Source organism: Mirounga angustirostris, unplaced genomic scaffold, assembly GCF_029215605.1.
Source record: "Mirounga angustirostris isolate CCGP_5_RB_7025 unplaced genomic scaffold, mMirAng1.0.hap1 SCAF_4, whole genome shotgun sequence".
Taxonomy (NCBI): domain Eukaryota; kingdom Metazoa; phylum Chordata; class Mammalia; order Carnivora; family Phocidae; genus Mirounga; species Mirounga angustirostris.
The window spans coordinates 92,632,837-92,660,683 of record NW_026991712.1 but is presented as its reverse complement, the minus strand read 5'-3'; the positions used below and the strand labels follow the sequence as shown (position 1 = coordinate 92,660,683).

Below are 27,847 nucleotides of genomic sequence, written 5' to 3'. Positions count from 1 at the left end.
TCCCCACCGAGCAGGGAGCCCGATGCGGGACTCGATCCAGCGACTCCAGGATCATGACCTGAGCCGAAGGCAGTCGCTTAACCGACTGAGCCACCCAGGCGCCCGCAAAAAGAGTCTTTATTGGTAACCAGTTGTGTCCACTTAAAGCAACACATATTTAGTCTTAAGAGTACATTCCGTATGAAGAACTGTAGCTATTAATACACTTGGTTGGTTGGTTTGTTCCCCATGGGTTTACTTGTGGGAAGTGTTCTAATCAATGCCATAGGCACCCTGGAGAGGGGAGGCCCACCTCCCGTCCACAGGGCTGCGTGCGAGCAGAGCCTGTGAGATCTAGGTTCTGCTCTTGGCACTTCGCTGTGAATCCCTGGGTAGGTCACCTGAACATTTATGGCCTTGTACCACGAAGAGGTTGGAACCCCCCATGACCTTTAAAGTCCTTTCATCTCTGAGCAAGTCCTACCTGAGTCATTTTTAGCAACAGCCCAGCGGCTGGTGGGTGGGGTGCTGAGCCTGGGACGAGTGGGTGAACGGCGGGGAGGGAGCTGAGGGAATAGCAGACACGCGTGGGTGGCTCCAGAGGGACGGGAACGCGGGGTGTCCCGGAATGGAGCTCAGGCGATGGGGTTTCCAGACGAGTCCTTCCCGGGCCAACTTTTAAAGGTCGGAGGAAAGTTTGTCGTGGGGCGGGGGCCCGAGGGGAGAGCGGGGTGGGCTCCGACGCCTCCTCCCCTTTAAGCGGGTGGCGGGGCGCTGCCTCCGTTACCTGGAGCGGGGAGGGGCTTGGGAAAGTTTGTGTTTGTTGCTGGCAGAGCGCCGGGTGGGAGGCGCGGGCGGGCGCTGCGGCTCTTCCCTTTTGCTTTCGGGAAGCGGTCGGGGCTGCGCGCTCCTCGGCTCGGCGGGGCGGCTCCGGCGCCCGGCTGCCGGTGCCCGGCCGGCGGGAGGCGGGAGGGGGGGGGCGGGCGGGCGGCGCGGAGCGAGGGGCGCACGTACGGCCCAGCGCTGGGATTTCTCGGCTCGCGAGGAGAGCGGAGCAGGCGCGCGGCCCAGGCGGGGGGAGTGCGGACTCTGGAGCAGCCGGAGCTGGAGGAGGAGGAGGAGGAGAGGCGGCGGGGACGCGGGAGGCGGGGGAGAGTCGCTCCCGCCCGGCGAGCATGGGGCGCCTGGCGCCGAGGCCGCTGCTGCTGGCGCTCCTGTGGCTGGGTGAGTGCGCGCGGGGCTTGGCGGGGCGCGGGGGCCGGGGGAGAGGCTCGGCGGGGGCGCAGCTGCGGCACGCGGCCTGGGGCGCGGGGGTGCCGGGCGGCGCCCGGGAGAGGCGGCGGGGTCCGCGGGCGGCGCGGGGCCGCCGGGAGCCGGGCGCGAACCCGGCCGGGCCGCTCCGCCAGGCCGCGCCTCGCCCCACCTGTGCCGGGGGAAGGGGGGAGTGGCCCGTGGCCGGCCTCCCCCGGCCCTCCCTACCTGTTGGCCGCCCGGGAGCCCGGCTCACCTTGAACTCCGGGCCTGGAAGGTGCCCGCGGTCCCCGGCCGCGTCCGCAGCAGGGGGGCGGAAATAGGCGCCTTTGATGTGCCCCGCCGTAGCCGAGACCGGCCGACCCGTCCCTGGCACATGCCAGCCCACGCCGAGCTGCCTTTCCAGGGAAGGGAGACAATCCGCCAACTTCCTTCTACGAAGGTCACGGGGTGGCCCAGAGCGCTAGGAAAAATCGGTGTGCGCGTCCTTCGTCATGTTGGCGGTGGCTCGATATTCTGCCTCAGTCTTTTCCTTTAGCTCTTCTAGAAGCTGCCTAGCTGCACATTTGCACACAAAGACCTGGGAGCCTTGGCTTCTGCAACTTTTCCTACCTGTTACTTTTCTTCCCTTTACGGTCCCCTGTCTTCCACCCTCCCCAAACCTGGATGCCTCTTGATAATTTGACCCAGCGCCGTCCCCCCAACCCAAGGAATCTTTGGTGTTTTTTTTTTTCTTCCTCTCCATTTTCCTTTTACCCCATACACACAGACACCATTTTCGTGTAGATACACATGATTATGGTAATATGGTTATTTAACATAACTATGCAGTTATCAGCCATAGAAATACGTATGTTTGTTAAGTGCCCACGGAGGTGCTGGACGGCTGACCCCAGGGCTTTGATATTCTTTAATATTCTTGGATCCCTTTGGTCTGTGTCAGCCAGAACCGAAGGAGGTCTGTGACCTGACCCAGGGTTCCCTTCCAAGCCCCTAGAGAAGGCAGATCTGAATCTTTTGCAGAATGCATGGTGTGTGGCGTTTGTCCCAGCCAGGCCCCAGCTGCACACAGGGCAAATGACTACTCTGCACTTACAGTCAGAGGGTCCCAGTGGAAGCCTCCCACAGCCATTCCCATCCTGCTGACACCAGGGCCCACACTGTCCCCACCCCCATGACTCGTGCTGCGGGTGGGCCAGCCTTTCTAGCTGCTACTGTGTTTTCTTTCTTCATCTTTGAAGGGTTTTCTGGAATTCACTCCCCAAGAGAGCTCATCCAGCCATATTGCTTTAGCTGCAACCATGTGCAGAACGCTTCCAGATCCTTCACTTAGTTTTGTAGCATGTATTGTATGGTCTCGGGTCCTAGAGCTTTCCCTTTCATACCGGGACCCCTGAAGTTCTCCATTTGTTGTGATAGTCCATACCCATTAATTGGCTAATGTGTCTGGGTCGAACCAGGCCATGCCCCATGGTCGCGCAGATTGTGCACTGCACAACCCTAAGAGCTGCTCTTCACTTTGTAGCCAAGGTGAATGACCCTCTAGAGCTGTGCAGTTGACAACCCATGTACCAGCTTAGATGGTGGGCTCACGTAGAAGTCTGAAAAGAATGCCCTTGAGTAACTATGATGAGGGAGAAAAAGGGAGAGGGGGCAAAGAGAGATGGGCAAAAGCAAAAATAGAAGTGGGGAAAGCACAACTTGGAGAAGTCTTGGTTGTAAGTGCACCACTGTGTCCTGCGCTGCAGGGCATTGCATGTTAAGTAGACGTGAATATCTGAGGTGTCACCAGCCAGTGCCTTTCCACCTAACATCTCCTGAACTTGGTGTTGCAGATGACAGCCCTGCCCTCCGGTGTGCCCTCCAGCGTCTCACCAGTGTGGCTTCTTTCTGACCTCTGGGAAGCCCTCCATGTTGTACTGGCTCCTGAAACTTAATATGTCAATAAACAAGCTCATCTTCCCTCTTGTATTGCATCCTGAGCAAAATCTTGCCGTCACTGCCCTCTGTGACCTCCATGTTCACACAGTCCCTCAACTCTGTGGCTTTTCCCCTAGCACAGACTCAGGCTTCTTCCCATTCTTCCTGTTTCTACAGCTACTGTCCTAGCCCAGGTTCTGATAATTCCCCACACAGATAGCTTTGGACATCTTCCTGGTTGACCTTTTCCTCCAGCCTCCCTTCTTAGTTCATTATTTTCCAGAAGGATCAGTTTTGGGAGTCCCACCTTTGCTCATTGGTTCTTTATGGTTTTTCTTCCAAGGATAGCCTGCCCTTGTGTTGCTTCCTTCTGAGTCAAACACTTCATTCTAAGGAAACTTTGCTATCCTTTACAGAGAATTGTGAACCTTCTGGCCTTTCCCTTTTCCATGGCCTGGGAACGTCCCTCCTGCTTCTCTTCTCTCACCTATGTATTCCCTTTTCCCCTAAAACTCGCTTCCTCCATGAAATTTTCCTAAGTCTCCCTCTCAGTGATCGTATCAGAACCCACTCAGCTTCCCGGAGCAGGGCCCTATGTCTGACCTGTCTTGTCCATCCATTCATGATGGCATTTCTTGAATACCCATCAGAGTCCACAGAACATCACAGACAAATGCCTCCCTGGGTGGTCGGTGCGGGTGGATGGACAGATGATAAATAAAACAGCGAACTGCAAGACAAAATGAAACACCTGACAGAGACACCAAGTGCTGGTAGGCAGCAGGGAAGAGGATGATTAATTTTGACTTGGGGTTGGGGTTGGTTTTGCTGAAAAGGTGGCATCCTCGAGGATGATTAGAATTTTGAAAGAAGGGGTGGAAGAGCATTCCAGGAAAAGCACACTTGTGGAAGGGCATCGAGTGGGGATAAAGTGAAAGTGTTCGGCTCATTCAGGAAGGGCATGTAAGTTCCATGGAGCTGGAGGTGGGAGGGGGAGGTTCTAATGGGAGAGCAAGCTGGAAGGGTGGGCTTGGGGAGCTCCTGAGGGCTTTTCATGCTGGGCTGAGACGTGTGGGCTGTGAGGGATGGGTTCGTTGGTTTTGGGGGTACTGCCGGGCAGCCCGTACTTTTCCTCTAATGTCACTTATTTATTTCACTGTAGGTAGTTGTCTGTTTCTGGTCTGAATCCTCACCCTGATTATATCCCCAGGGGCAAGGATCATGTTCATCCTGTTCACTATAGTATTCCTATTACCACTAGGGCACCTGGCAGCACATAGTAGGTATTTGGTAAATGTTGGTCAACTGAATAGATACATGCATATATCCCTTTATCTGTGGGTAATGGGTAGCCATTAAAAGCTCTCAGGGTGAAGTTAATACAACACAGCAATGTGCTTGAGGAGGTCAGTCCTCACTAGTATACAGCATGAATTAGAGAGTGAGAGGAAGACTCCCCGTGGGGAGGGATTAAGATATTCTCTTCATTTGTGTCTTAAAAAAAAAAACAACTTTCAAATCCATTGAAATGGTTTTTAAATGACAAAAGCGTTACCTCTGTATTTTCAAATTCAAATGAGATAGAAGAGTTTTATATTAATTAGGTAGACCAAACTGCTTTAAAAAAGAAAGAGACGGGCGCCTGGGTGGCTCAGTTGGTTAAGCGACTGCCTTCGGCTCAGGTCATGATCCTGGAGTCCCGGGATCGAGTCCCACGTCGGGCTCCCTGCTCAGCAGGGAGTCTGCCTCTCTCTCTGACCCTCCCCCCTCTCGTGCTCTCTATCTCATTCTCTCTCTCAAATAAATAAATAAAATCTTAAAAAAAAAAAGAAAGAAAGAGACTTGAAGCATCATGGTTCAAACAATAGAAGTGCCTTTCATAACAGTGCCAGGGGTGCTTCAGATGCCAGGGGTGAGGGGTATCCCTGCTCCTTGCAGCCCTTCTTGCGCCCAGGCTGATGGCAGCTCCCCCGTCTTCAGCCCATCTCAGATCACTTCGGTTGTCCTCATCTCCTTTCCAGCCCCATAAGGGGGAAAGAGCATGGAGGAGAACGCATGGAGACTTCCTAGGCCAGGCTTTGAAGGGGCGCACATCATTTCTGCACACTTTCCATTCAAGAGAACTTAGCCTCCTCACACTAGCTGCAAGGGAAGCCGAGAAATGCAAAGTGGCCTGGCAGCCACTGAGCACCACCCGCTGTGGGAGAAAACAGTGGATTTGGGGGGGAGCTAGTGGTCTCTGTGTCAGTTACGAAGGATGTAAGGTAAAAAGCTTAGCCCAGGCGGAGCCACGCCTATAATGTGCGCGCGCCCGTAATAGCGAATGTTTCTTTTCTCTTAGTTTCTGTAGAGGGCTCTGTACGGAAAGGAGCAATAATAGCGGCCGTTCAGAGAGTACATATCGAGCATCAGGTTTTATGTGCATTCTCTTATGTAATCCTCACAACCCTTTGAGAAAGGTGCTGTTCTTTTCTCCACATTGCACACGAGGGAAGCGACGCCCAGAAAAGTTAACTCACGTGTCCGGAGTCCTACAGCTGTTCCGAGGCAGAGCCAGGATGTGATCATGGGACTCCACTGTGCCTGTACTCAGGCACGAGTTGACCGATGCTCGCCATAACCTCATGCAGGGTGTTGCCTGAGGCTAGTTTCGGCGGAAAAGGGTGGTCGTGCCTTGACAGCCAGAGCGCAGTTGCAAACAAGAGGGTCTGGGGTGAGTGCAGTCCGGGTGCAGTTCCTGGAGCGGCTGTACCACGAACCCCCTCTCAGGTGTGGCGACCTCTAGCCCCTAGCAGGTCCCCACGCCTGCTCGGAGGGTTGGGACCCAAAGGCAGAAGGAGGGGGGAGACTGGCAGGAGGAACCCTAGTGAATCTGCCCAGCTTAATGGTCTTTGAAGTGCTGTGGCCTTCAGAGATTCCTTGGCACTCATTTTAGCCTTGTTAACAGAATTCCTGTATCTGCCAAGCTGATTAATGCCTGCCCTGGCTATAATTATTCTTATTAGCCTGCTGAATAGGAACCCTAGTTGTCAGTGATCGTTCCTTACAAGGCAGTCGGGCTGGTCGGCATGTATATGGCTATTTTGCTTCAGTCACGGAGCTGCAGAGCTGATTTTTACCCCTGTAGATTGGATGTACATTTTCATATTGGCGCTGTGTCTGGCAGTTAAATAAGGTGTGTGCTTGTCTGTCAGTGTGTGTCTGCGTCTCACTTTATCAAACAAAGTTGGGGGGAAGCTGTCAGGGCAGCTCATAGCTATTCAGTTTAATTGCATCGGAGTCTTAAAGGCAGGGTAGCAAGGCCATTCGACTCTCTGCTTTGGGGAAATAACTTGAACTGGCAAAAATTCTTCATAATTTATCTTCTGGAAAAGGCGAAGTGCTGCAGTTGGCACAGTCAGTGGTTTTTAGATCTTGGAATATTTTTCCCCCACGCCAACTGTATAGTCTTCGCAAAGCAACAGAATTAGAGCCGGGAGTTAGCACCGTTGCGGACCAGCATTGGGATTTCCAGGAGGCTAGAGATGGCACCGTGTGCACGTTGGTGCCCTTCGAATGCTGATTTCTCCACAGTACTCCCTGAGTGTTTGCATGAGATCGTGGAGTCGCTAAGCAGCATGGTTCAGGTTTAAGTATGATGTTCTGGGACCGTAACTGCATCCTGCTGTGCACCTTTATAAGCAGCTGGAACGTGAGCATTTACATCATGAAGGATGTTTCCAGGGAATCGAGAAACATTGGCTGGTGTTGCCCTGTCTAGGGTGGATTTTGCTTAGCACCGTGAAGAACAGAATTATGATTAAGGGCTCAGGGCACACTTCAGAATGGGCGCTACCTTTGAATCCTAATGAACTAAAAGCGGTGTGCAGGCAGTTGGGTTACTTCTCAGAAGGAACGCCAGGCCAAGAGCATCCTGACAATGGCTTGTCTTTTGTCCTTACCTAGAGCTGGACGGGGGCAGAACTTCGCAGCTTGTGGGCCATGGGAAGGGGCCCCAGGTGGGTGGGAGGTGTGTCATGACGCTGAGGCCCTCAGCCCCCAGGTCAGAGCTGCCTCTAAAACCAGAAACCCTGTTTACTGAAGAGAGTCATATAGATATTATCACTTCCCGGGTGTCCTCTGATTTGACGGGGATTGCTGGTTACCTCTTTTACCCTGTCAGCCACAGCCCGTTAGCCCCGGCCTGGCCTTGGGATGAGCTGTTTGAAGATGGAAATTGAGCAGCCCAGTGACCTGCCAAGGAGGTCGTGTATTCATTCAGTGACTACCGAGAGAGCGCACACTACTTCAGCCCCGACATTGTTCTGAGTGCTGATTCCTCAGTGACCCGCGCTGACTCAGGGCTGCCGTCCTGGTGGGGGGCGTGGGGGGGCACGCAGGATGCGGCACCACCTGGATGATTGAGGTGAGGGTCAAGGGCACGTTCTCGGGAATGACGGCAGTGAGGGGGCAGGACCGGGAAAGGAGAGTTCTAGAAGGAGTGGGCAGGGACGGAGGAAGATCCAGGAGAGCCCTCTGTCAGAAGCAAGCAGAGAGGCTAAGTTTTAGGGGACTTGTTAAAGGGATTGGGCAGCTGCTGCTGAAAATGTGGGAAGATCAAGATGAAGAGAAGCCCTGGACTGGGAGATTGTGAGTCTGACTCAACCGTGAAGGAGGAGGCAGAAGCACCAATGTGGAGGAGTGAGTGGAGTGGGGCTCGTCATCAGACGCCACAGCCCACCTTTTCAAGTGGTCCCCAGTGGGAGACCACCGTGAGGGGAGTAGCTTGGAGCGTGGCAGGACCAGCGACTTGAGCAGCACCCAGGGCTCCAGCGTGCCTCCTGGGAGGATGACTGCTGGGTCTGCCCTCTGGGGAAGGTGGGGCAGTGCGGGGTGGGGGGCTCCCAGGGCGCCCCTGGCCTTGGAGGTCAGAGCGCTAGGCCCGTCTCCCAGAGAGGAGGGAAGGGCGAATGTGCAGGGAGCGCTGTGGTGTGGGACACATGGTCTCCGCCGTGCTCTCAACCTTTTTAGCCCAAAGAGTGGCCACAAAGCCCCAGGCATGCCAGTTAGAGGTTATCTGTGTGTTCCCTTTCATTCCCTGCACAAATGGAAAGTTTTCCCCCTGTTCCTCTGGATGTCTTCTTCCATGTTGATTGGTGGAATTAACCTACTTTCTGAGAGCTGCTTTTAGGCCTTCAGCTGTTAGGTGGCATCTCCAGCATGGGGACTCTGTGGCCCTTTTATAACTCATCTTTGTCTCATCCTCATCAGCTAAGAAGATTTTGTATTACGAATAAACCATTCCATGTGCTTTTCTAAACGATTTCTGCTTGTGGAAATCCCTTATGTAGAGCAGAAGTAGGCGTCAGGCTTTGGAATCTGCCCTCCAGTAGCCCTCCGGCCTTGGGTAGGTTTCTTACCCTCTCTGAACCTCAGTTTCTACATACGTAAAATGGGACAGATGTCTCTCTTGCAGGTTTGTCAGGAAGATTAAAAAGAATAGATCTAGAACAATGCAGACGTTAAACATTATGTGACCCCTCGAACTTCACCACTCAAAGTGGGGTCTGGGGACCAGCAGCATTGGCAGCACCAGGGAGAATCCCAGGGCCCAGTCCAATCTGCTGAATCAGAGTCTGCATTTTAACCAGATCTCCAGGGGATTCAAATGCCCGCTAAAGTCTGAGAAGCCCTAGTCTGGAAGAGAGCTTGTCATCTCGGTTATCTGGTGGCCTTGGCTTCCTTGGTGGACTCTGAGGCAAAGGCCATGGTCAGAGTCTGAGCTAGAGGAGAGCGGGCCGGGGTGGGCTCCATGGGAATGTGGCAGGCCTCCAGTTAGCCGTGAAGGGTGAGGTTAGCATGGGTCTGTCCTGGAGGCAGTTGGCCTGGTTTCTTGACTGTTCCACCAAGTTTGGCAGCCTGGGAGGGATGTGGTGTGATCTCCCTGTGGGATGAGGGATGCAGGAATCTGTAGCGAGCTGGTGACAGCATCACAGAAAAGGTTGGCCAGGTAGTCCAGGTAGGATAGGCAGGTAAGTGAGGTTGGAAGGCCTGTGATGACAGGAGGTTTGAGGGACTAGAGCGCATGATGAGGGTAAAAAAGCAGATCCCAAGGCTCACAGGAGTGTGTGGGTTGGGAAGGTAGGAGGTGAGGATCCAAAGAGGTAACTTCTGAGTCCATGGTCTTGGAAGTGGAAATCTGGGTGGGCAGTAGGCTGGGCGAGCAGTAGCCAAAATAGACACTTAGCCAGAGTTTGTACCTCTCTGAGCATTTTGGCCAGTTTACCTCTAATGCATGACTGGGTTGGGCCTGAATGGATGAAGAGACAGCGGTGTGAGGATGCATTATATCCAGGTGTTGTAGGGAAAAGTCAGTAACCTGTGACTAAGATGAACTGGGGGCTGGGGAGAAACCAATATGGGGATTATTTCCTCCCTAAGAAATTCCTTCCTACCTTTTACATGGCACTTATTTTGTGCTAGGCACTGCACTTAGCACGTATGAACTCATTTAGGAGGCTTCATAACCCATGAGGTAGGTGGTTATTACTCCCATTTGACAGGTGAGAACACTGAGTCACAGAGACATGAAGTGACTTGCTCAAGGTTACAGTAACAGAGCTGCAGGGATTCAGATTCACAGGGCTTGGCTCCAGAATCTGGGCTTATTACCACAGAAGGCTGTTCTGCATCTCTGTGTCAGTATAGATACTCAGAGGCAAACATGTGTCTGAAAATATAGGAGAGGAATTGATACAATTAGCCAAAATGTGACAACATTTGTTTCCCTGGCTTTTGAAACAGGAGGCATGGCTTCTGGCCCTTGACCTTCCACTCACTAGCTTTGTGACCTTGGACAAGTTGCTGACTAGCTCTTTGTCTCAGTCAGGTGGGGCCTGGGCTAGTTGATCCCCGAAGGCCCCCTTCCATCTCCAGAGCTCACTGAGTCCACGCTGACCCCTGCTGGTGGCCATATGGGCTGCTTGGTCCAGCCCTGGAGTCCCTGGTTCCTGGCCCATCCTTCTTTCCCAGCACTCCCCCTGTCTGCAGCCTGCCCCTCTCACCTCTCACCTGCCTGGCACCTCTCCACAGAGGGTCAGCTGGTGCCTCAGAGGGCGCTAGGAAGAGTTTGTTGTTTTGGCCCCATATTGGCAACCACTTCCTCCTTCCAGACTACTTCCCGTGCTGGGAAACAGAGCATTTTTCCCTGTGGTTCTCCAGGTTATGGAGGTGTCCCCACCGCCAGGCTAACTGCACCTTCAGGCGGACTTCTGGGAGAAGTTGCAGAAACAGTAAAACAGATACGCATTTCTAGATGGCAGACTTTCTCTTATTACTAAATTTTTTTTTTTTTTGCAGTTTTGTTTGAGGAAATCAGCCCTAAGTAAGTTGGGGTTGAAATAATCGAGTTTCAGCCCTCAGAAATGTGACTTGTGTGTTCTTCCCCCATTTAACCTTCAGGTCTAGGGGAGAGCCTGGCAGATGGTCCGAATACTCTCCACACCACAGTGAGAAGAGACAAAGACATCTTTAAATGTGTCCAAATATTGACACTAGTTTGGATTTTCCACTTTCCTAAAGGATAGGAGAGTCGAAACTCAGACGTTTCCAATCAATAGCCTTAATTGGCTAAGAAATGTGTTCCTAGTGTTTGGGGACTTTCTTCCTTTTCATTCTCTTCGTCTGAAGGGGGGAGGTAAAAATGACGTGGGATGCAACACCAGCGAAAAGGGTGTAACCTGGAGACCCTCCATGTTGTTGATAAGGAGCCGTGTTTATGGCCTTGGTCTTCACTGCAGCCTGGCTACTTTGGGACGTAACCCTTATTGCTGACCCAGTGGTGTTCTCTCACTCATCTTGGATGCAGAGATTTTTCAGGCTAACCAGGAGCCTTCTAGGAGGGAGTTCTTACAAATGTTTGAAGTGGCTTGCTGGCTTGTGCTATTCTGGAGGTGAAGGGGTGGGGAGTGCTTTATAAATGCACTGTCTCCGAGGATGTCCTAAGAGCAGAATATTAGCTGATTTGGTGTCTGTCCAGTGTGCCATGCTTTGCTTAGGTTGCAGTGAGGATTAAAAAAAAAAAAAAAGATAAAACAAAACCACTTTTGGCACGGCTATTCATTTTTCCATTTTCCGAAGGCTGGCACGTCCAAATGTTTTCTTATTTATTAGAAGACATTATAGTCCATCATCTTCGATTGAGAAATCCATCCAGTACGTTTCAAGTTCAGACCATAGTGCCTAGCCCGGAGCCTGGCACATGGTGGGCGCTTCCGTTGGGCAAAGTGAACACAGTGGTGAATAAATAATTCGTGCTCAACTACGACCCTACTTTACAATATAAGACATTTCTTCTCTTTCTTGTGATCTTAATTTTTAGAACTTCGGCAGCATTTAGGGACTATTTACGATGTTTCTGACACTGGGAGATTGCAAAGGAATTAGGAAACGGGGGCCAGCATGGAAACTGAACCAGTTATAACAGAAAGGATCGTTGGTGCTTTTTAAACATCGAAGTGGCTGAATCATTAGATAGCTGTGCATATGGAGCTGTCAGAATCATAGGGATAAAAGTGAGGCCGGGAGCTGTTATTATGGAAAGGCTCCATGGAGCAGGTGGGACTAGAAAGCAGTTTGAGCCAGGAGCAGGCAGAGCATTTCAGGTAGGAAAATGACCAGTGCGGTTTCTCGGAGGTGGGAGCAGATCAGTGTGTGCAGGTTGGCACTCCATTTGGGAATTAGCTGACTTAAACTGGAACAGTAAGGGAGACCTCAGGGGATGTGGATATTAAACTCTGTGGAGGAGAGGTTGGCGGGGAGGCAGAATGTGCACAAAGTCACCCTGAAAGGTGTTGGCCACACTGTCAGTGCCCACAGAGCAGCTAAGAGCCCACGTGCATAAGGCTGGTGAGGTCCGCTGGGGCGTGCAGGAAGCTAGCCTGCTAAATTAAGGTGATAAGTCAAGCCATAATCCTATTTTGGGTTGTTTCTTACGAGGAAAATGGCTCACAAAACAATTATCGATACTCCCCTTAGATATCTGATCAGAGCATTTCTTCAAGGTGCTAACACCTGATAAGAGACACAGATAATAAGTTTTAGAGGAAAGATGGGGAATTTTAGATGCTTTTCAGGGGAAACAAGGTTTATGCAATCATGTGGCCTGTTCATCAGAGTCCCACTTTAATAACAATTTATCCCACAAATAAGCTGCGTTCAAGGCATCAGTACGAGTCCCAGAAAGCTTAGTGTTGTACCTGGCTTGTAAGTAACGGGAGGAGGTACCTCTTGGCACATCTCTGGAGTCTCACAGAGGTAGCAAGGAGGTGTGAGCTGCCCAGTAGCCTCAGAAGCCACAGCTGGGTGTGAGTTTGGCCCTAAGAAAACAGCAATGCCAAGGCAAGCTCTGTGTTCCGTCCAGCGTGTTCGTTGAGGGCATCTGGGCCTCCAAACGAAGAAGTGTGAAAACGGAACACGTAATTGAGTGGTGAGGACTCCTCTTGAAGTTTTCCCAAGTAACCCCCGCTCCATGCCCTTCTAGACGCCCATCTAATCTCTGTATGCAGCGCCCCTCTTTTGTTTATATGTCGTCTTGGAATTAATTCCATTTGTTTGAGTCTTGGGAGCCCACGTCAAGCCTCGCTGCCCCCAGAGGACGGCGCATTCTGATCCAGGACGAGGCTGCCCGTGGCACATTCCTTTGTCGTGGGCTCTCACTGAGCCACGTCCCTTTGGAGCATAGCCGTCCGTCGATCGTGATCTGTTTATTAGGAGGGGTGTTTGTGTCATCCCAGCTGTAAGCACCACGAAAACAGGGCAGTGTCTGTTTTTGTTTATCCCAGTGTCTAGGAATTCAAGTCTGTGAGTGATTAGGTTAATTTATGTGAGTAGAAAACAGCTGTAGGTCTATATACAGGTACATGTCACATCTGCGCTATGACGTACGACACCTGTGTGAGATGCATGTATAAAATCTGTGTTGTGGGACCGTAAGTTGTAAAGGAGGCAGAGGTTATCCATGTGTCCTTGCTCACTTTTTTTGTTGTTGTTGCTCTCACATGATTTCTGAGAGGATGGCTTGTGACTCCATTTCTAGGACAGAGGTTTGTGGAGTGGGGTAGGCGAACATGGAGTCCACCCACGAAAACAAAGGGTTGGGACCGTCACTATTCTTCCTCGTGAGAGTTTCCCCAGTTTCTTCCTTGGCCGCTGGTGCGGAAGACAAACGACTCACGGGTCCTCATTATTGTCCCCACACTCCCCCCACCCCTTCCTCCCTTGGTGGGGTTGACACAACCTCTCCCATCCCAAACCAGAAGGGACAGCGGTGCTTCCGGCAGCACATGCCTCGTCTCTCCGTCTGCCTACTTTGCAACTCCTCCTTATTATCTACCCTAGGCCACGCATTATTCTAGAGCTCTGGGCACATGGGGACCTAGACACAGTCCCTCGACTCCTGTAGCTGCTAGTCTGGTTGTGGAGGCGTGACACATGCACAGGAGGAGAGGTGGCATTGAAGTGTCCAAGATGGGTCGAGACAGAAAAATGTCCAAAGTTTGGAGGAAAGGGAGAGTACTGGGGGCTAGTTTAGATGGAGATGCTCTTGCAGAAAAGGTCAGACAACTGACATAATCCTCCATACCTGTTTGTATTACTTACTACCTATGTCTGCTCTGTACCTGTCAACACATCTTTTAGGCTTCCGTGCCATGTGTCTGGAATGAGAACCTTCTAGAAGGTTCCAAAACACCCAGATACGTTGACTTCTCTAGCCCCAACGAAGAATGATGATAAAACCGATGTGTCAAACTTCAGGATTTGGAATATTGTGATTGTGTCACATCCCGAGGTGCTGAGGTCCCCACCCCGGGGTCTCTTGACAGATGCTGTATGTTAATGGTGGCTCTAGCCATGGGCGCTTCTCTTTCTGTGATGAGCTCATTAGCAAAGAACTTTTTTGAAAATGATTGATCAGGGGTCGTTTCTGATATAAATGAGATTAAGTAATGCCCGTTAACCCACCTAGACGATGATCCAAAGGTCAGTTTTGGTTCTAAAATTCCAGTTTGCAGAAGCTCCTTGAGATCGCAGTGATCACATCATTCTGTCCCCAGGCATGTTGCTGGGCTGGGAATGTGATGATGAGCAGGGAATGATCTGCCCCTTCGAGGGGCTCACAGTCCCATGCGGGAGGCAGATAAGCAAACAGGCTCAGGCTGTTAGCAGTGGGCGGGCTGAGTTGACCCCCAGCAGACACATTCAGAGCTCAGGCCCGGGAAAGGCAGGGAGAGATCAGGAAAGGCTTCCACAAGGTGGACTCACGTGAGCTCACTAAGTCTTGTCGATCAGTGGGGTTTTGTCTGACAGAGAAGGGGTGGGTTATTTGTTTCAGGCAGAAGGAAGAGCATGGGTAAAAATAGACCTATTTATAAGAGTATGCTAGTTTTGCATGAAGAAAACTTTTTGTGGTTGAAGGGGAAGGTTGTGTTAGAGGTTCTTCAGAGGGCAAGAGTTGGGACTGGAGAGAAAGTCCTAAGATTGGGAAGCTCTTTGAATGTCACCTGGAGGAGTTTAAGCCTGGTGTTGTAGGTGAATTTGTTTTGTTTTGTTCTTCCATTCTGTCTTCCCTAGAATGCCCTAAGCCTCTCATGTGCTTTATTTACTTATATTTTAAGATTCCCATTGTTGGAGAACTCATCTTCTGGCCTTTCGGCATAACTGCCACACTGTTCCTGTTCCTTTCACCTCAACTCTGACACTTGGCTAGGCGTTAGCTTGGCAGCTTACCTGGTGGTGTGGTTCAGCACACACTAGGTGTGCAGTAAAGGACTGCTGAGTGGAGGACTGAAATATCAGATTGATGGAGCCAAAGTCTTCTCCTTGAAGGGCATGTGAACCCAGAGTCTTCTGGTCAAGCCGGATTACCACACGGTATTCCTCACTGGGCTTCAGTGGGGAAGCTGGGCAGAGACCTCCACACCACCCATGGCATCTGACAACGTGCCTGGAGATGTGAAGAGTGGACTTAAGGCCTTGTTGGGGAAGAAGGATGAACAAGGCAAAGGAAGAACAGGAAAAAGGTACAGGAAACAGTGAAATAGGGAGAAAGGACAAAGCTGCCCACGGTAGGGAGTGGGGGAGAATTTCAGCTGCTACCTCAGGTGCCTTTCGTGCCCACATGCAAGTCTAAACCCAGTATGAATCCCCCATTCTCTTTAAACTGGAGACTGAAAGGAGGACCAGGTGTTCACACAGAACTTGGCAGACTACGTTGGCTAGTTCAAACATGGGGAGAATTGAAAATGGCTGAGTAGTGCAGGATGCTGGGCAGTGCTTGGTCCGCTAGCAGCTGTTAATTTTATAGAATGCTCTAGAGTAATCCTTGTGGATAGATCTTGCCTCAGCCTTTTCCGTCTCTGGTCCTCAGACCAAGAATTGCTTAAGTCACTCCATGCGTATTGAGATATTTTGGTTACTCCTCAGCGCAGATTGCCGCAAAGTGGTTTTCGCCTCTGTCCTTTGGTCACCTGACTTCTCTGAACCTCAGTATCCTTATTTAATCCTCTCAAGGTTGAGTATTCAATCATGTGAACAGGATTTGCAAACCGTAAAGCAGTGCTATAAATGTAAGGTGGTTTCTGTCAATTACTGAGTCCTTGAGGGCAAAGCTGTCTGCTCAGTACTTGGCTTACTGTATCAGTTTGGGTTCCATCAGCGAGGCAGAGCCACCATAAATATTATGGAACAAGGCATGTGTTAGAGGACTTAATCTGTACACAATTATGGGAGGGGCCAGGGAAGTGACAGCTTGGAAAGGCGAGCTGGAGGATCAGAGGAAAACCACTAGTCAGCCCTCCTGAAGCACTGGTGGACAGGCTGGGGCTTGCAGAGCAGCCTGGGAGCCACGCAGAGGGGCGTGGGAAAGGGGGGATGGCATAGGAGTCTGTGGAAAGCTACCACCTCTTTAGAGCTACCATCTCCGACTTTGCAGCCAAGCATCTGGTGGTCTCAGGGTCATGTGGGTCAGTAAAGATAGTACGTGGGAAGAAACCTGGAGCAGAAAGAACGAGGACAAACTAGTGCCCACCAGCACCTGTGCATCCGTCTCTCGCCACCGTTAACCATGGTGACCACCAGAGCATAATGGCTGCAGCTTCCCTTGCTTCCACCTCCCAAATCTCAAGTGCACTTCTATTTTGTCTAACTCTTAACCCGGAACTGCACAGGGAGGAGGATTCTGGGAAATGTAGTTCCAACTTGGCCAAGCTGACATAGTACCCAACCTCATAATTTCATAATAGAGAATTAAAGATTTGGCAAGGCTCTGGCCTCCCAGGATCTCTCGAAGGCCACAGAACTGGGCGCGATGTCATGGTTATATGATACAGCATTTTACCAGGAAGAAGTTCAGTTAGTTAATGATCCAGTCTTTTAAAACGTGACTTGCAGTTGTGTTTCTCAGTTGCTGGTGGCCCTGCATCTCTCCTATCTTCCTTGCCATCCTGTGTATAGTGCCGAAGGTGACGGTTATCTCGGCACCAAAAGCTAAGTAAAGGTGGATTGGTCCTGAAGAGCCTGTCCGTTCTGGTGGAATCCGTTTCCTTTCTATTACAGAGTTCTTGTTTGACCCAGAGAATATAGATACTTACTCCTCCTTGCCCTGTAGGAAGGCTCCAAGATTTCCAGGTATGAATGGCTACAGACTAGAGCCAGAAGTTATCATGTAGAGGTTAGGTGAGAACCAGGTTTAGATCTCTGGACCACCCTTCTCCACCCCACGGTCTTTTAGGCACACTGCCCCTTCCTCGTGCGTCCGCAGCCAGCCTGGGCCAGCAAGGACCCAGGGAGTGCTTGCTATGGTAATTAGCTCCTGGGAAAAGAACCCAATTTGTGAGATTTAACGGCCATACCTGGACCTTGTCATCACTCAGAAGTCTTTCACCTTTTTGGTTGTCATCTCTGATATTTCCCTTTGTGACCACAACCTCTTCCCTTTACTCCTTTCACATTTCCCCGTGTCTGTGGAACCTGCTCTTCATCCTCCCTGTGATCCCTTGATCTTGAACGTTCCTTTGTCCAGCCCACCAGGCCACTCTCACGGTCCTGGGCTCTACTCCCGGTGGTGTGCATTTCAGCAGTGGGCTGAAGGACCCTCTCCCGTGCTCCTTTGTCAGTCCTCACGCTGTGGTTGAATGATCCCCACTTACCATTGTCTCTGAGCCTGAACTGTGTCATCTTGCTGGGAAAATCTCAAACCCTGAGATCTGAGTTTCCCAAAAGTCAGGGTGTCTTTACCGCATGTCAGCCCTCTCTTGTATTCGTTCTGTGATGGTTTCCGATTACATTCCTTCTAATGCTCGTTCTGAACCTTGTCTGTGAAAAGGGTCGCAACCCCTCTCTGCTACTTTACTGAGACATTGGAGACGAACCTAATGTGCCTCAAGCTTCTGCCTCAAAACTTTTCTATAATTTTACCCATCCTTTTCTCCTAAATTCTAACAAAAGTAAGGGCTCTATTTTTGGCTCCTTTTTCCTCTTTATGTACATTCTCCCTGTGTGAACCCATGTGATCTGTGGCTTTAAACACCATCTATGTACTGATGACTCTTTAATGAAGGTCTCTGCTTGGGCCTCCCCCAGCTCCAGACACACACAGTTGACCTTGGAACAACATGGGTTTGAGCTACATATGCGGATTCACCTTCATGTGGATTTTTTACAGTACTATGAACGTATATTCTCTTTCTTACGATTTCCTTAATATTTTCTTTCCTCTGCCTTACTTTATTGTAAGAATATAATCATCCATAGAACATACAAACTATGTGTTAATTGACTATGTTATTAGTAAGGTTTTCAGTCAAGAGTAGGCTATTAGTAGCTAAGTTTTTGGAGAGTCAAAAATTATATGTGCATTTTTGGCTGTGTGTGTGTGTTGGGGGGGGTCAGCGCCCCTAATCCCCATGTAGTTTAAGGATCCACTGTACTAGCTGTATCCTGACTCCGACCACTCCTGAGAATCACCACCACTACAACCTGAGGCCAGGCGTCTTGTACTTGGTCATACTGGTAATCCTTGCTTCCAAATTGGCTCCACCATAATCCATCTTTCACGCAGCAGCCAGGGCGAACTTTCTACAAAAAAGCAGTGTCGGTCATTCCCTAGTTTATGTGCTTCCCATTTCAGCCAGAGTCCAAGGCCTCTGCCCCTCATTCATTATAATCCAGTCACGCTGATCTTTTTTTTCCTATCCCTTGAACACACCAAGCTTGCTCCATCTTAGTGCCTTTATATTAGCCGTTCTGTGTGCCTGGAGCAGTCTTGCCCCAGAGATTCCCCCCCCACCTCCTCTTCATTCTGGTCTGAACTCAAGGTCAAGGTGACCTTGTGAGAGGGTCCACCTTTCCTGACCGTGCTGGCTAAAGTAGCCTACTCCCCGCCCCCGTCACTATCACATCAGGTTATTATGATAGTGTTTATCAGCCCTCTGGGTCTGTTCTCACTCCGTCCTTACTAGAAAACCAGCTTCTGATGAGGAGGGACCCTGAGCTGCATGTCTGCAGGGCCTAGAAGGTGCTTAGGGAACCCACGGGCTGACTTTCCGGAGTAAACTTCCCACTTGCGCCCTTCATCTCCTCTTGCTGCTTTGGATCTTTTTCATGGTTGTGCCCTCTCTTTATTGCCTCCTTGATCGGTGCCTTTCCCCTGGCCCTTTCTCTGCGAATCCCACACGGCGTCACTGCGAATGCACTTCCGCAGCGGTTACCAATGACCATTGGTCGTCAATTCCATCATCTTTTCTCAGCAGTTCTCTGCCTTGACTTTTCTGCAGGTTTGACATTGCCGTTCATTTTTCTTTCTTTCTTTTTTTTTTTTCAAACCAGAACATCACAGGAGTCTGCTCTAGATACAGTGCAGGATGCAGGGTGGATAGGAAGCGGGTCCTGCTTGACGAGCTTGCGGGCTACTGGGGAGCAAGTAGGTGGGTATGTCCAGGAGTGAATGGCAGATGTATTCTCAGCCCTTCCTTTTTGAGATCTTTGCATCCCGTGGCTGCTAGGATATAAGCCTTTTCTCATTTTCTTCCTAACTGCCTGCAATTTTTTTTCTTTGCTAAGTCTTTTCCTTCTGCTTGTGTCTTAAATACAGGTGCTCACGATGGTCTGTCCCTCCCGCTCTTCTCTGCACCCTGTCCCTTGGTGACCCCAGTGATCCCACATCTTCACCTTTAGGCAGATCTCCTTTTCACCCACCTCCCTCCATGCATGTGATTCCACATTCATTTTGGGCTCGGATACCTTTTGGGGGTCTCCATCCCTGCTGCCTGGTGGACCTATCAACTTGCCTAAATGTCACTGGCTCTTTTTCGCCAGGTGTTAGCTTCCCCTCACTGTCTCTTTCGTGCCTCAGGTCTGTCAACTGGGGCTGCATCTAGCGTGGCCCCAGAGCTGCTGTCTTCCCATTCCTGGCTTTGCCCTAGTTTGGGTTCTTATTATGTGTCCCCTGTCCTCTTGTAGAGGGCTCCCAGTGGGCCTTGTGTGTGTCCATTCCAGTCTGCCCTTGGTATGCTGCCCTCACCCCCCTGCTCCCCACATGCCCCCTCCACCCCACTCCTGGTCTTTGCTCATGCTCCTCCCCTCAGCTCTAGTCACCTTCGTCCTCAGTGTCCCCTGTCCAACGCCCCACCCCCCCAGCCATTTCTCAAAGGCCTCATTCAAGTGTTGACACCGCATGAAGCTTTCTACTGATCCCCATGGCACTTGTTGGTACCTCTCTTTGGTTTCTTCTATGCGTCCTTATATTGTGGTTTTCACATGGACCACATGGCCCTTAACGTACTCTGAGTCTCTTAAAAGAAGATCTGGAGGCTGATTTACCTTTCTCTCCCATGTCCTCTAGCACCTGGGCTTCTTGCTTGATAGCTCTTTGTCGAATGAGTAAAACTGTCTTCTATTTGTCTAGTGTACCTCAGTGAGGTCTTAGCTGAACGTTCTTTTTTTTTTTTCTTTTTAATGATTAAACGGCCTGCTCTAGTAGAACCTTATTTGCGTTCAGATGGGATTTTGAAGTACGGCCATATGTGACTTCATTACACATTCTCTGCTGGCTGGAGCTTGTTTAATGTGTACATTGCTGCATTTTCCTCACTTAGGGAGAGGTGGCACAGTCTCTTCCTGCCAGACCTCTCAGTGGCAGACGTGAAGAGACAAAGGTTTTTCATTTGTTGCGTCTGATAACTCCAGTTAAGGCTCTCTGAGAGCTTACAGGTTTGACCTTCTCTGCGCTCATCTCTAGCTCCCGCGTGGACTGGGGACTGCGTGTGGATATCCACAGCCCCCCAGTCTCTTTTAATGGCCTTGTAAGGACTCCAAAAGAGGGATTTAGGTGTCCTTCGACAAGGCAAGCTGAAATACCGTAAGCTCTCTGTTGCAGTATTTCAGGTCTACCTGTACCAATGGATTCAGTAACTGCCAATATTTATCTTACAAATGGCTCAGGTTGGAGAGTCCAATTCTTTGCTTCTAGGCAGCTCAGTGAGATGATAAAATTGAAGCAATAATAGAAACAATTGTGAAAAATCCTTCGCAGATAGGCTGTACTCTGTGGGTCTTGATTTAGAATAATGTTGATGATAACCCAAGAAATAAAATCTACATATTTCCCATGGATATCATGAAGGGGTGGAAGAGGGTAGATAAATACAGTTTAGTCTTCATTAGCTTGTCTCTCTTAATGATTCCTCACGGTTGCCAGTAAGCTCTTATTGAAGTAAGCATTGCAGGAATAGCTTACCTTGAAACACTTGCCTGCCTTTCTTTCCTCTCCCCATCCATTCTACATGAGAGAAGAAAGTTGAAGGCATTTACTTATTTTCTTGAGTACTTCAAAGGTAGGGAAATGGTAATCTGGAAGCGATTACCTCTTGCTTCATAGCTGTTCCTACTGCTGACAAGTCACAGCAGGAGGATTCCAGAAGTCCTTCCTCTATGATTTTGGGAGAAAGTTCTTTTCACCTTTTTTGAATATGAATGTGTGAGACGTTAGAGTTAGTATCGCTTAAAATAATAAAGGCGATAGGTCAGAAAAGGTTATGAAGAAACTGGAAGTTATCTTTAACTAGATTCTGTTTCTCTCGTCTATCCGCTTCATACTGAGGATCTTTAATATTTCCTTTCTTAGGCCCTCATTGTTGTTACTTTGCTGCCTATCTGGTTCACATTGCCCTTGGAGAATTTGAAATATTTTATAGGGAATTTCAAGCTGTTTCTTCTTCCTGCTAAGAGCAAGGGCAAAACCAATCCAGCCCATCTTCGTCTTGACATGGCATGGCAGTATAGTGGCTAGATGAATCTGGGTTCGGGTCCCTCATTTGATAGCTCTTGTGACCTGCAGCCAGTTGTTGAACTTTTCTGAATCTCAGTTTCCTCAGTTTCGGTTCTTAGTCTCGTCAGTTCTGTGACAGGGGAGGTGGTATCCACTTTATGGTTCTGCTCTGTGGATTAATTAAACTAAGTTATGGATAGCACCTAGCTTAGTGCATGGTATAAGAGACACACAGCATATTATTTTTCCTCCTTATACTCTATCCCAACCTTATTGTTGAGAGATATTTGCTGATTAATCAAAGTGAACCGGTTACAAAATAAATGAGAAATGCTTACATGATTTTAGCTGAAATTATGGGTTCTTTGATTTATTAGCTGTGTTGTATTATTCCCCTCCCTCCATTAGTTTGTTATACATTCTTTCATTTTTGTGGTTATTTTAGAGATTAGAATATACACTGTTGACTTATTAGTGTCTACTGCTGGTCCTTTTATCACTTCCAGGATCATGCAAGACCTTAGAACATTGAAACTCCATTTATTCTACTCCTTCTCTCACTTTTTGTGTCATTGATATTATATATTTTAATTATGCCTATATTTTAAATTCCAGAAGGTATTAGTAATATTGTACTATATACTCAGTATCCTGTAGATTTACCACAGTTATCCTCCCCCCCAATCCCCCCACAGCATCATCCTTTCTGTTGCTCTTTATGCCTTCTTACATTTCCATGATTCCATCTGGGATCATTTTCCTTCCATTTGAAGAACTCCCTTTAGTATTCCTTTTTGGTATTTCTTTAGTACTTTTTAAATTAATTTTCTTTCCCTTGTTGAGAGTTGGTTGAAAGCATATTTATTTTGCTTGCTTTTTAAGGAAATTTTTTTCTGTGGAGAGTTGTAGGTTGGCAGTTATGTTCTTTCATTACTTTAAAGATGTCATTCCATTGTCTTACGAGCAGTGTCTGTTAAAAGTCAGCTGTCAGTTGTGTTGTTGCTTCCTCCTCTGCCCTTATAGAGTTTTACCATGATGTTCCTAGGTGTGGTTTTCTCTCTATGTATCCTGCGTAGGGTACCTAGGACTTCTGGAATCTGTGGCATGATGTCTTTTGTCAGTTTAACATCTTGGTCATTATCTTTTCAGAAATTAATTTTGCCTAATTCTACCACATTCTTTCTTTCTCCTGGAGGATTCTCTTACACCTATATTTAACCTTTTTACTGTTTTGATGTGTCTTGTACACTATATTCTATACTCTTCATCCTTTTTTTTGCACCCTAGGCTTCAGTTTGGATAACTTATACAGACTTTTTTTCTGCTACATCTAATCTGCCATCAAACCTACTTGAGCTCTTAATTTCAGATATTCTATATATGTATATATTTCAATTTGATTATTTTAGGAGATTTTAATTAAGGGGTGAAATCCTGTTATCTGTTTCTTTAGTAAATTAATCATAGTTATTTTAAAGTCCATACTGATAACACCAACATCTGGATCCCTGTGGATCTATTTCTATTGTCTGTTTGTTTTTTCCTCTTTTATATTCAGTCATATGGTCCTGTCATATGGAATGTCTGATAAATTTTGGTTGTATACTAAAAAATTGTGGAGACTCTGCATGATGTTCTCTTTTTCCTAATAAGAGAAACTCACCATGATCCAATGAGGAATTGAGATGTTTTGAGACTGGATTTCAGTGTTGAGGAGAGCTAGTGTTTTGAGCTTTGCTCTCACTCCAAGGGCATTGCCCTTCCAGGGTTGTAACCACAAGCCTGGGGTGTTTACTATTGTCTACCTTCCTTTGTAAAGTCAGAATTCCAGTTTTTGTCTCCCCAATACTGGGAGATGGTTGAAAACTTTGCTTAACCTTTTAACCTCCTACTATTTACTTTCTTCTTAGCTTCTCAGCCACTTACCCAACCCCAATCCGTTCCCTCCCAGTGTAGCTTTCATAATGTCAGTTTGCCTTGAGGAGAAAGCAGTATAGCATGTCAGGCTTGTTTCTCTGCTGTTGCCTTTTTCTCTGGGGTCCTGGCTTCTCAAACTATGACTTTCAACAGGGTCCTTAACTTTACTTGTCTTCTTGGCTCCATGAGGTGTTGGGAAGCTCTGGAGCTACACTAACTTCTTAGTCTCTGGCCTCCATCACTTAAAAATTGGCAAATGTTTCAAGAGAAAAAGCAGCGGGGCCTACATTGGTGTTTTCCTGTGATCTTGGCCCCTTGGTCCTGCATACCTTGATTACTTACAATGCATTCAATTAGCTGTTTCTTGTATTTTATCCATCTTTTGTAGTTGTTTTCAGGGCCAGAGCTGATCCATCATAGCAGAAAGCAAAAATCTCCTGGAAAAGGAAAGCTGAATTATTGATCTCTTGAAATTTATACCCCACTTACCTCCCCTCCTTCCAAAAGAGTATTTGAGGCAATTTACAATGAAATACACATACATATGCAAGAAAAACCTTAAAATAAGGGTTAAAAGAAAGGTGCAAGGGCAGCAGGGAAGGCAGAGGAAGGTGTAATATAGAGATGGAGAAAGGAGGTTATTAGAAATTTAGACTACATATGGTTTTCATAGTTGACCATCATCTTTAGTACTGGACTTTCTGAAGCTAAGGTACAAATGACGCATGAATTTTATGTAAGTTGGGGGAAACAGGACTTGGAAGTTGGAATAGAAAAAAGAGATGAAGTTAGCAGTAAAGATTACATGGGGTATTTTTTGTTTGTTGTTTTTTTTTTTCTGTAGCCTTAGGCAAATTTTTTTAAAAACAGGAGTTCGGAGACTGTAGGAGGTGCTGAGACTTATCTGTAAGGGTCTAACCCAATTAGGGCATTGGGATGTGGGGGGGCCACTTAGGAATTGGGAGTGCTAATGCTTTGGCCTAGAAGCCTTCGTACCACTGCACAGATGTGATGTTAAAGTGCCCTTATTTTGTCTTGAGTTTCAGAGGTACTCTGGGGCTGTGCTAACTGGCTTGAGTACAAGAGATACCTACATACTTCTTGTTTTCTGGGGGAAGGATGTACAGTGGTCCATCAATAGGTTTTTTTTTTTTTTCTGGCACTGAATTTTGAGGGAATTTTATCATATAGATTCTTGTGTCATTGAACAACACAGTAGTTTCCCCAATAGTACTTTTCATATGAAGGTTTCTTATATTAACCCCTAAAAACAAGTGAAGCCACAATTTAAAATTATTACTTTGAAAAGGCATATTTATGGAGAGCTAAATTAATACAGTTCGGTAACCTTTAAGGGTCTGGGGCTCTTAATTTGAAATACTGGTAGAATTTGGAAAACCAGAGGAAAATTTTGTTCTTGTTCCCCTCAGTTATCAACTGTTACAAGAGGTTTTGACAAAAATTGGCAATGGGTGGCTATGCAGATACTCTTTGATTTGAAAAGAGCCATATGCTTTAATTTTTTACAAGTTCTATTTATTTAAAAATATTATTAGCTGTTATTTAACAATATTAAGGGAAATCTGTGCTGAATACCAGACTGCTCATAGCAAGTTGAAATTCTGTTACCAAAATTTAAAATCTTGATTTGTACAGTTGAGGGGACATCTCTGTTCTGCATGCAAGACACTGCTTGGGTTTATATCCTTTTAGATTAGAATTTGCTCTTTCAAGCATCTGTTCATACCTGCTTTACTTTTCCCAGTGGCATGATAACATAGCCAGCATTGGAGGGATTTTTACAGGTTGAGCTGGAACATGGAGGCAGGAATGCCCAAGTGATCCCAGGAGAGATGGGGAAGACTTCGCAGAGGTGGAGGTGCTGGAGTAGTTTCTTGAAGGGGGATGAGGAGCATTTCAAGTGAAGGAGACACAGAAGCAGGACCCATGGGGCACATGAAAGCAGGGCATTTCGAGAAAATGAAGGGCCATTTGTTTTGTTGGAGGGTAAACTTTAGAGGGTGGGAGAATGGCAGGAGATGAGGGGGTAGCTGTGGGCCAGACCCTGAATGATCTTGTATGTCTTTTATTCACTCATTTAGCAAATATTTATCGAACAACTGCTATGTACCAGGCCCTGTTCTAGGCACTGGCATTCAGCAGTGAACAAAGCAAATAAAAATCACTGCTCTTGTAGAACTCACATTCTAGTAAGAAGAGACAGACAATAAATAATAGTAAAAATGCACAAATACACATCAAGTATGTTAGTGATAAGTGATAAGGAAATTTGGCAGTGCAAGAAGGTGTGCGTGCACACGCGCGTGCAGGAGGCTGACCCAGGAATAAAGATCTGAAGCAGGTGAAGGAGCCTGCAGGTGGAGTGTGCTCTGATGCAGGGAGTGTGTAAGGGCCCCGAGGGGGAAGTGGATCTGGTTTGTTCCAGAAATAGGGGGAAAGCACGGCTGGCTACGGTCAAGGGAGCCGGTGGGAGAGGAACAGGAGGTTCTGGAAACAGAGGGCCGGGTCCTGTGAGGCCTCTGTAGGCTGGGGCTTTTACCTGACATGGGGAGTGATTGTCGAGTGTGCAGCAGGGTGATGACGTAATCGAGCTTAAGTGTTTAAAATAGCACACTGGCTGCCGTGAGGGGAGTGGAGGGCACGAGTGGAAGCCAGGGGCCAGTTGGGAGGCTGTTATCCTTCAGGTGAGAGGGATGGTGGCTTGAACTGGGGTGATCATGTGGGAAGTGCTGGGAAGATCGACTGTATCCTGGAGGTGATGAGGAGCCTTTACAGACCTTGACCAGTGAACGGACATATGATTTGTGTGTTAAAAAGATGATTTTGGCAACCATGTGGAGAAAGGATTACAGAGCTGAGACTAGGGGCTGGGTCAGTTTCCAAAGCTCCAATCACTAAAAAGAAAGAGCGAGACCTTATAAGGCCTGTAGGCTCCTGCCTGAGGGTGCTGTGGGCAGCTTGTTAACCCTGGTCAACTTCTTGACAAGGGGACAGGAATTGACAAGATTTACACATTAGGGAATTCCTTTGTAAACCTTGCCAAGAAAGCAGAGTGGAAGGCTTGTGATCAGGTTATTCTAGCACAGTCTGCAAAGCAGATAGCTACAGCTCCTTCCCAGCACGGGGCTCCGTGATGAGGGCGCACAGTCTGGGGGTTGGGGGGAGGGGGTTACTGCTGTCTCTGCTTCACATGAGCAGATGAGGTCCATTGGCCTCAAGGAGGTTAAGCACCAGGCCGTACTGTCCCTGAAGGGTCTCTCCCCACGATACTTCTTCTGAAGGGTCTCTTAGGGAGATGCAGAATTGTCTGGTCATGGCTAAAATTAAACGTAAAAAAGAGATTGCATATTTCCTTTATGAACTCTGGTGACGGACAGCTTCAGGGCTGGATAGTTCTGTATTATTTCAAGGCCCTGGGTTGCCAGTGACAGAAATTCACCAAAGGAATGTAAGTGGGGAGGAGAGAAATTGCAAGAAACTGAAATGTGCGGGGGAGGAAGTATGTGTGTGTGTGTGTGTGTGTGTGTAATGGTTAAATGGTGTGGCTGGATCCAGTGGCTTATATGATGCTGTTGGGTCACTAGGTCACATTCATTCCACTCTGGTCCAGGTGCTGGCCTGGCTCTCCTCTCTGGATGCCCTCCTTACCCAGTCAGGAGGGCTGCCCAAGTGCAACTTCAGAGCAAATCATCTCTCTCTCTCTTTTTTAAATTGAAGTACAATTGACATAAAATATCAGATTTGTTTCAGGTGTACAAAATGGTGATTCAACCTTTGTATATATTGTAAAATGATCCTCAATAAGTCTAGTTACCATCTGTCAACATACAGAGTTAATATAATACTATTGACTGTATTCCCTACGCTGTACATTATATCCCCATGACATATTTATTTTCTAACTGGAAGTTTGTACTTCTTGATTCCCTTCGCCCATTTCACCTTCCCCAACTGTCCTCTGGGAAACCACCCGTCTGGGCAACCACCAGGCTGTTCTCTGTGTCTAGGAGTCTGGCTTTTGTTTGATTGCTTTGTTTTTTAGAGTCCACGTGTAAGTGAAATCATATGGTATTTGTCTTTTTCTGTCTGATATGTTTCATTTAGCAGGATACCCTCAAGGTTGGGTAGACACCCAGAAGTGAAATTGCTGGATCGTACAGTAGTTCTATTTTTAATTTTTTGAGGGACCTCAGTACTGGTTTCCACAGTGGCTGCAGCAAGTTACATTCCCAACAGTGCACGAGGGTTCCTTTTCTGCACATCCTTGCCAACACTTGTTATTCTTGTCTTTTTGATAATACCCCTTCTGACAGGTTTAAGGTGATATCTCATTGTGGTTTGGATTTGCATTTCCCTGGTGATCAGTGATCTTGACCATCTTGTCATGGGCCTGTTGGCCATCTGTATGTTTTCTCTAGAAAAATATCTATGCAGATTTTCTACCCATTTTTAAAA

General features: G+C 48.1%; 1 protein-coding gene across 2 annotated transcripts in view; it reads left to right on the top strand.

The window, feature by feature from the left end:
• Positions 1–606: 606 nt before the first annotated feature.
• The window catches only part of PTGFRN (prostaglandin F2 receptor inhibitor), a 79,691-nt gene continuing 52,450 nt past the window's right edge, over positions 607–27,847 (top strand). Inside the window, exon 1 of one of the 2 annotated variants that reach the window (XM_064588571.1) lies at positions 607–663. In XM_064588571.1, coding sequence (XP_064444641.1) covers positions 622–663 — 42 coding nt within the window. In that variant the 5' untranslated portion in view covers positions 607–621. Of the gene's footprint in view, positions 664–1,057; positions 1,204–27,847 lie in introns of those variants that run through there. The other variant, XM_045896868.3, reaches the window with a different exon arrangement.